We start from the raw sequence: 9,761 nt of genomic DNA on the forward strand, positions 1-9,761 counted from the left end.
CAAATAATTACTGTTTTGCTGCAATCTGCTTCATAATCCAACATTGCAGGTCTTTTTGTTCCATTACTCCTTGCTTGCATTGGCCATAGCCGAATCTGGTCTTGAGGAAATCCCTGTGAGATAAAATAATCATTATTTACTTATCAATTCTTTTATGACAAAGATTTCAAATTTTAAAGGCATTGCAAGTCTTAGTAAGCTCTGACATGACCCTGTATTAATAGCAGCGCAAGCAGTGAATGATGAAAGTGAGGCTTCCAACCTGTTGGCTAGGATTCTTATCACACAGCAGAAGCAAAAGGTAACATCAGGTCCACTTTCAATGTAAAAAATGTGTCACTTTCACACCTGCAAATCGTGTGCGTGCGTGTGTGTGTGTGTGCGTGTGCGCGTCTTGCTGGAAAGATTTCGAAAACTAGGTATAACAGTACAAAGTAACATATCAGACCAAACACAATGTCTTTATCTTTAGGTAAATCTGAAAAGGAATGTTATAACTAAACTGTACAAGGGTGTAAATGTATAGCTGTATACAAGTATAAGATGTAAGATTCCATTTATCACACTTACTCAATAGCCTATACTTTTGGCACTGTTACGTGGCCTTGATGTTATGAAATAAAAAGTCATAAGTACAGTTAAATCATGCTATGTATTGTGTGGTCCTCAGACAAGGTACCCTGTATTTTATGTTTGTAATTATACAGACATCCTGAATAGCGAGGAACTTGGTACCACTCTTACCAATCTTTGTTTTTAGGCGATATGCATGCAATATGACTGCTCTAACCTGAAACAGGTGGATCAAAGTGGGAGCAGCTTTGCATGGCAACCAATCAGCTTATATCTTTCATTTTCAAAGCCTAACTGAAAAAGCTCAAGTTAGAAGCTGACTGGTTGCCATGCGCACCTTCCTCAGATTCTCTTCTCCAGTTTTGCTAAGTTACTTCCATGGTTTCCCACTTTCAGAGAATCTAGTATCCTTCAAGTCCATCTTTTGGGAAAAGCTTGAACTCTGACCTTTTCACGTAGTTTCAATTAAACCCTTTAGGAAAATTTGCATTTACAGAATTGGTATTTGGTGAAGTGTAGCATACGACACAAAAATTAAATTGAAGGTTTTCGGTCTAGAGTTTCCTCAAACATATGGAAGGCCAACTTACCATAGTTTGCGAAAGATTCTGAACAAATTCAGCAAGGGTGGAGTTTTTTAATACTTTGAACACAGTGTATTTAACTTTTTCCTCATCATACATGTCATTGCCTTGATGTCCACAGAACTGGTCCTCTGTAACAATCTAAAAAATGAAAATGCATAACAAAATCTTAATACATTTTAAAACACACTCATCTAAGTTTGAGATGTTAAAACATTTCTCAGAATCTTTAGGACTTGTCCATTGTTAATAAAAACATGTTAACGTATTTAACGCTTTTTCTGTGTTTTCCAGGCATATATTTCTAATAGCAAGGTATACATATTGTTTTGAGTTGTTATGAACAGAATGAAAGACCTCATCTTTGGAAATAAGTTACGTATGGGAATCACTTTAATGAAATAGCTGGAATCTTATGTTGGCATAAAAAAAAAAAAAAAACACAAAACACTATCATTAAAGAATTGTACACATGCACAGGCTCATGCACAGATATAGACTATACAAAAACATTAGTCTAACCTGCACTTGCATGTAGAGATGAGCTTCCTGGCGTTCTTTTCGCTTCTGCGCTTCAATCCGCTTCTCCTCTTGTAGCCTCTCAACAAGTTGCTGGGGTATATCATGATCTGTGACAGGCTGCAAAACCTCACCTAACAAAGATAATTCATTACATATTTATGTCTCAATAAGGGTTAAATCAATTCAAATTAATCTGCAATCAGGTATTACTGAGCGCTATAATGCTTATGTTTATTTGTGCTTTCCTTTTTTTTTCGGAATCCCACACTTTTAGAAACCAGGAATATGTTCCTCCCTACAACATTAAAGTGAAAGTAAAAGGCAAATCCTAACTCTAAACCTACATTCTAAGCCGGATTCATGACATCCTGTAAAGAAAAAAAATCACTATACTTCCTTGTTCTGCAGCCGCTCTGGTCCGCTCACACACTGAGCTGTCAGTAGCTGCCTCAGCATGCAGGAGTGTGCAGGAGAGACCGCAGACAACAGAAGCCCTATAACAACTATGGGTGACGTCACTTCCCAGCCATTGTCGGCTGTTTCCAGCACACAGAGGGCACCGCTGGAGGCCGGACCAGAGCAACTACAGAACAAGCAAGCATAGAGATTTTTTTTTTTTTTACAGGGCTAGATAGATCAGGCTTAGAAGCACCGCTGGAGGCCGGACCAGAGCAACTACAGAACAAGCAAGCATAGAGATTTTTTTTTTTTTTACAGGGCTAGATAGATCAGGCTTAGAATGTGGCCGAGAGTAGGTTAAGAGTTAGGATTAGCCTTTACTTCCACTTTAAAGCATAAATATACCTAAAAACAACATTTTCAATATTGTAGCTTTCCAATCATTGTATGTAATGACTGCATCCGGTTTTTTCCAGGCTTTCATTTATTTTTACCTGGTGATCAGCCAGCACCGCACCTCCTGTCTTATGGTGACTACATTCATTCCTCCTTTGCATCTAAGGAGGAGCAACGTAGCTACCCTTGGAAAGCAGAACTGTGAATCAGTGGAGAGGATGGTATTTTATGGAACAGTAGATTTAGACTAACAAAATAACAGCGAACAACAATGTAAAGCCCAGCTCCAGCTAATCCTTTGTAAGCAGTTACAGCTATTTTTTTTTTCCTTTTGGGATACAGGTTTTACATAAATGAATAAAAGCTGATCAGTGTAAGCACTCCTGTCAGTGCTGAAGTGAAACAAAGGGGTAAAAAAAAATTTAACAGGCAGGCTCTTTGCTCAAGAAAAGACATGCAATGTCTCTTCTACAGTAAACTTACCCTCTTGATCGCAATCCTCTGCAGAATGTACGCAGAGCAGCATATTTACAGCAGAACAAATTACTTCTGCGTGGGAGTGCTGTCATCTTGCACTGGCCAATCAAGACAGTCGAAGATGCGGTGGCGCAAGGGAGAAGCTGAAGAGAATATGCCAATGCTGACGATGGACTTTGCAGACAATCGACTGATACATATTCCTGCCTTTGGTTTCTCTTTAAATGGTTTCTCTTTAAATGTTTTCTCTATATAGCATAGGGTCTAGGTTCTTTAACACATCTCACATTCAAGGAGTATACCCACATCCCAATAATTAATGGATTTAAATTACCATAACAGGAGAATTATAAGGTACTTTGTTTCTCCATACGTAGACATATTACAAAAAAGAAATTTTTATCTTTATAATTTATTTCAATTAAAAATACAATATTCACGTTGTTCCAATACATATGTTTTAAGTGAACCTGTACGCCACAAATATTTTAGTACGTAGTTCCTAAACATCATCATAGGTTAGACTATGGTATTACAATACAGAGTCAACCCTCATCAACTTGGTTGATGGAAGAATGTCTTGTTTCCCAGTGTGTTTCCCAGGTCAAAAGACCAGCTTCTGTCTGTTGCTCAATTTGAGACAATAAATTATCCCAATGTGGTAAAGGAGACGAGGCTGAATCAGAGATTAATATATTTTTCAGTTCTAAACTTTTGGAAAGAAAATCAGGTTTTAGCATACAAGATATTTGCAAAGATGTGGAAGGAGGAATGCAACTCATTTGGATTAAGAGTCCATATCTTCCCTAATATCAAGAACATATCACAGGAATTCAAGTCAAAATGGGAAAGCAATGTATTGAACAGTTCACAAAATATGATGTCCTCATTGGTAGGTGAAAGAAAAGACAACAAATTGATGACATTAAAGATTTGTGTGCACAGGGTTAACAGTTGGTCTCCAATAAACTGTTCCAGGACAAAAAGATAGGGGACCTAAGGAGTACCTGGAGAGATTTAAAAGGATGTAATTGAGAAAAAGAGAAACATTTCTGAGGGACAAAACAGTATCTCATAGTTATAGTCTGGCTGAAAAAAAAGTCCATCCAGGTCATCCAAAAAAAAAAGTTATAATCCTATACCCACAGTTGATCCAAAAGGCGGCCAAAAAAAAAAAAAAAAAAAAAAACACAAGCAAAGCATGATCCAATTTGCTCCTGCAGGGGAAAAAAATCCTTCCTGATCCCCCCCCCCCCCCAAGAGGCAATCGGATATTCCCTGGATCAACTTTACCTATAAATGTTAGTATCCAGTTATATTCTGTGTATCTAAGAAAGAATCCAGGCCTTTTTTGAAGCAATCCACTGAGCTGGCCAGAACCAACTCTTGAGGGAGTCTATTCCACATTTTCATAGCTCTTATTGTGAAAAAACCTTTCCGTGTTTGGAGATTAAATCGCTTTTCCTCCAGACGTAGCGTGCCCCCTTTTCCTCTGTTATGACTTCAGGGTAAATAACTCTACACCGAGTTGACTATATGAACCACTGATGTATTTATACATGTTGATCATATCCCCCCTTAATCTCCTCTTCTCAAGAGAGAATTCAGTTCCTGTAATCTTTCCTCATATCTGAACTTCTCCATGTGTCTTATCAGTTTGGTTGCCCTTCTCTGCACTTTCTCCAGTTCCCCAATGTTCTTTTTGTGAGTTGGTGCCCAAAACTGAACGGCATATTCCAGATGAGGTCTTACTAATGATTTGTACAGGGATAATATGATATCTCTCTCTCTGGAGTGCATACCTCTTAATACAAGAAAGGATTTTGCTCGCTTTAGAAACCGCAGCTTGGCATTGCATGCCATTATTAAGCTTGTGATCTACCAGAACCCCTAGATCAGTGGTTCTTAACCTGGGTTCGATCGAACCCCAGGGGTTCGGTGAGTCAGTCTCGGGGGTTCGGCGGAGGTGACCCACACCCGACTCATATGATTTGTGATGACATGCCCCGCTTGTCCATCATTGGCTGCAGGTGGTCACGCAACATCGCTTAGCCCAGTGGTCGGCAAGCCGCGGCTCTTGTGTACCGGGCGCCCGCTCCCCTCCCTCCTCTCGGGCGGCAGGGACTCAAATGCAATGATTGGCCAGTCTCGCTGCCACTCACATCCTGATAGCCAGTGATTGGCTGTCAGGATGTGTGTAGGCGGGGCAGCGTGACGAACGTGAGAGGAGCTAGGCTCCTCTCAGTCCGCCCTGAAGACCGGAACGGCGCGGGAATACAGCGAGAGGAACGCGCGGAGCAAAGGTAAGTGAATTGACACAGGGGGGACTTGGGGACTTAATATGGGGGATGAATTAATATGGGGGATGAATTACTATATGGGGGATGAATTACTATATGGGGGATGAATTACTATATGGGGGATGAATTACTATATGGGGGATGTATTACTATATGGGGGATGTATTACTATATGGGGGATGAATTACTATATGGGGGATGTATTACTATATGGGGGATGTATTACTATATGGGGGATGTATTACTATATGGGGGATGTATTACTATATGGGGGATGTATTACTATATGGGGGATGTATTACTATATGGGGGATGAATTACTATATGGGGAAGGAATTACTATAGGGGGGATGAATTACTATAGGGGGGATGAATTACTATAGGGGGGATGAATTACTATATGGGGGGATGAATTACTATATGGGGGATGAATTACTATATGGGGGATGAATTACTATATGGGGGATGAATTACTATATGGGGGATGAATTACTATGGGGGATGAATTACTATATGGGGGATGAATTACTATATGGGGGATGAATTACTATGGGGGATGAATTACTATATGGGGGATGAATTACTATGGGGGATGAATTTTCATACCGTTTGTTACAACATATCTTTGCGAGCAATCCTTTTCGAGGATGCGGGACATAAAGACGAAGAAAAGGAACAGACTTTGTTGCGAAAATGACATGAGAGTGGCACTTGCCAAGGTAATGCCGCGCATTTCTGAACTGGCCTCTGAAAGACAACAGCAGAAGTCACACTGATTTGCGGTAAATATTCATTATTTTGTTTTTGTGTGAAAATGTTTTAATGGTTTTGTTCTTTGTTCTTAACTTCTTGCCGACCGCGCATAGCCGAATGACGGCTTCACCGCGGCCGGCCAGTTCTGAGTGGACGTCATATGACGTCCTCCCAGAACGCGCTCTCCTGCGCGCCCCAGGGGGCGCGCACCCGGCGATCTCCGTGATCGCTGTGTCCTACGGACACAGCTGATCACGTGATGTGGTGAAAGACCGATCCCACCGGCCTTTTACCACGTGATCAGCGGTGTCCAATGACACGCTGATCACAGGGAAATGCAAGTGCCGGTTCTCGGCTGCACTTTCCTCACGCTGTCAGATCGTGAGGAAAGTACTGCCGAGAACCGGCAGTTGTCAGAGCGGGGATCGGCACCGATCATCAGGGCACGGATGATCAGTGCCCTGATGATCGGTGCCCAGCAGTGACACCCGCAAGTTCCGCCCAGCAGTGCGCCCACTAGCCCCGCCCACCCGTTCCCAGCAGTGCCCCCACCTGTGCCCAGCAGTGCCCCCACCTGTGCCCAGCAGTGCCCCCACCTGTGCCACTCTGCAGTGCCACCTACCTGTGCCCAGAAGTGCCACCTACATGTGCCCAGCAGTGCCACCCACCTGTGCCCACCCACCAGTGCCACCCACCTGTGCCACCCACCAGTGCCCACCAGTGCCACCCACCAGTGCAGCCCAGCAGTGCTGCCAGTCAGTGCCGCCAGTCAGTGCCCAGAAGTGATGCCAGTCAGTGCCGTCTATCAGTACCCATCATCAGTGTCACCTATCAGTGCCGCCTATCAGTGCTGCATATCAGTGCCGCCTATCCGTGACCCCTAATTAGTGCTGTCTATCAGTGCCGCCTATCCGTGCCACCTCATTAGTACTGCCTATCAGTGCCCTTTAGTGCTGCCTATCAGTGCCCATCAGTGCCGCCTCATCAACGCAAATCAGTGAAGGAGAAAAAATACCTGTTTGAAAAATTTTATAAAAGAAACAAATAAACTTTTTTTTTTTTTTCAAATTTTTTGCACTTTTTTTAATTTATAGCGCAAAAAGTAAAGCGCCCAGTGGCGATTAAATACCACCAAAAGAAAGCTCTATTTGTGAGAAAAAAATGATCAAAATTTCATATGGGTACAATGTTGCATGACCGCGCAATTGTCAATCAAAGTGCGGCAGCGCTGAAAGCTGAAAATTGGCCTGGTAAGGAAGGGGGTATAAGTGCCTGGTAGGCAAGTGGTTAATGGTTTTGTTCATTTTGTGCACCTATGTATAAATATATACCTATGTTTTGAATTTTAAAAATCATATTTTATTTTTCCAATTAAGAAGGGTTCGGTGAATGCGCATATGAAACTGGTGGGGTTCAGTACCTCCAAAAAGGTTAAGAACCACTGCCCTAGATCCTTCATCATTGATTCCCCCAGTTGTATCCCCCTCGTATGTATGATGCATGCATATTCTTAGCCCTCAAGTGCATAACCTTACATTTATAAACATTAAACCTCATTTGCCACATAGTTGCCCAATTAAACAGTGCATTGAGGTCGGCTTGTAAGTTGAAGACATCCTGTAAGGACGTTATTCCACTGCACAGCTTGGTGTCATCTGCAAAGACTGAAGCGGTATTTTTAATCGAAGACCCTATATCGTTTACATATTTAAAAAAAAATAAATAAATATTAAAAAAAAAAAAGTCCCGACATCCAGTATCTTCCTAACTATAAATGTTAAAATAACAGGTCCATAATTACTTGGAAAGATTTTGATCCCTCTTTAAATTTAGGCACCACACTGGCCTTCCGCCAATCCAGTGGTACTATGCCAGTCATTACAGAGTCCTAAAAATTTGAAACAATGGCTTTGAAATGGATAAGCTCAATTCTTTAAGGACCCGTGGGTGTATGCAATCCGGTCCACGTGCTTTATTCACCTTTATTTTGTCTAAATATTTCTGGACCATATCAGTTGTGAGCCAATGTGGATCATCTGGGCTGTGTCAAAATCATGCCCATTACGGGCAAGAGCTCTCCCCATGCTCCTTTGTATACACAAAGCTGAAGAAGGTATTTAATAAATTTGCCTTTTCTTTGTCCACAGTCACCCATTCTATATTGTTTTGTAAAGGGCCTACATGCACGGACCTGTCCTCTTTACTATTTACGTATATATTTGAAGATTTTTTTTGGGGTTGTCCTGCTATCTTTTGCAATCTGACGTTTGTTCTCAATTTTTGCGGCCATGATTTACTTTTTACATATTCTGTTATATTCTTTGTAATGTTTAAACAATGACAGAATATCGTCATTTTTATATTTAATAAAAGCGCTTTTCTTATTATTTATAGCTATTTTAACTTTGACCGTAAGCCACATAGGGTAGATTTTTAGCCTTTTAAACTTGTTGCCCATGTTAACATATTTTGGAGTGTGTTCACATACAGTCTTTTTGAAGAACTCCCATTTCTGTGTTGTGTTCATTGATGCCAATATTCCCTCCCAGTCCAAGTCCTGGAGAGCAGTGGTCAGCCTTCGAAAATTACTCCAGTCAACTTATGGGTAGTTAAAATCCACCATTATTATCACTGTCCCAGCCCTTTTGATATGTGCAAGTAGCTGAGTCTCCATCTCCTCATTAACACTGTGTGGCCTATAACAAACTCCAATGATTACCTTTGTAGTACGCACCCCCATGTGCAGTTATACCCATAATGCTTCAGCCTCATCACACTCTCCATCAACTAGGTCCTCTTTCACTCAGAGATCACTTCTCACAGAGACAGACGCTACCACCTTTCCTTTTTACCCTGTCTCTCCGAAAGAGAACATAGCCAGGGATATTAATGGCCCAGTCATGTTAAGAATGAAGCCAAAATTCAGCAATACCAATTAAATCAGTTCTCTTCATGCACCAAAGCTTCCAACTCACCTATTTTGCTTGGCTGACTTCTGGCACTGGTGAAAAAACTCGATCATAGTTTAAATACTCCTCCAGCCATCCCATAAACCTCTCCCCCAGCACAGCAGATGATCTTCCATTTAGGTGCAAACCATCTCTAGCATATAGGTTGCACCCCAATGAAAAGTCAGCTTAGTGCTCCAGAAACCCAAATCCTTCTCTCTTACACCAAGACTTTAGCTACGCATTTAGTTCTCTAATCTCCCCGTCTTTCCTGAGTTGCACATGGCACAGGTAATATTTCAGAGAACATCACCTTGGAGGTCCTTATCTTTAACTTGCAGTCTAGTTCTTTAAATTGATTCTTAAGGAGCCTCCACCTTCCATGTATTTTGTCATTGGTTCCAACATGGACCAAAAAAGCTGGTCTGTCCCAGTAATTTATCAACCCGGTCCACCACATGCCGACCCTGGCACCGGGGAGACCGCAAACCATTCGGTTGAGACGATCCTGGTGACAAATTATTCTGTCAGACCTTCTGATTATAGTATCCCCTATTATCATCAACTGTCTAGGCCTTCCTGCACTACCCTCACCACCCCTCCCAGATGGTCTGCCCTACCGGCTGTTAGGGATAGCAGTCACATCCTACCACTCCTTCTCGCAACAGTTACCAATCTTCCTACCTGATAATCATGACTAGCCCCTCCCCATCCTCCATATGAATTCCATTAGCTACCTGCTCAGAGAAAAGACCCATTTCAAGGTTGTCTGTTCTGCCCAGCGTTGCAACTTGGTCCTCCAGATCTCT

At 41.8% G+C, this 9,761-nt stretch overlaps 1 protein-coding gene across 4 annotated transcripts in view; it reads right to left on the minus strand.

Moving 5' to 3' along the window:
- USP7 (ubiquitin specific peptidase 7) overlaps positions 1-9,761 on the minus strand; it is a 264,238-nt gene that overhangs the window by 90,276 nt on the left and 164,201 nt on the right. For all 4 annotated transcript variants that reach the window (XM_089692216.1, XM_089692212.1, XM_089692209.1 and 1 more), the window contains 3 exons: positions 1,680-1,810; positions 1,164-1,298; positions 12-113 (listed from right to left, as the gene is read on the minus strand). In XM_089692216.1, the coding sequence (XP_089548342.1) occupies positions 12-113; positions 1,164-1,298; positions 1,680-1,810 (368 nt within the window). The remainder of the gene's footprint in view (positions 1-11; positions 114-1,163; positions 1,299-1,679; positions 1,811-9,761) is intronic.

The sequence above is a fragment of the Staurois parvus genome, unplaced genomic scaffold (assembly GCF_062004578.1).
Source record: "Staurois parvus isolate SC_StPar_1 unplaced genomic scaffold, SC_StPar_1.0 ptg000022l, whole genome shotgun sequence".
NCBI lineage: Eukaryota > Metazoa > Chordata > Amphibia > Anura > Ranidae > Staurois > Staurois parvus.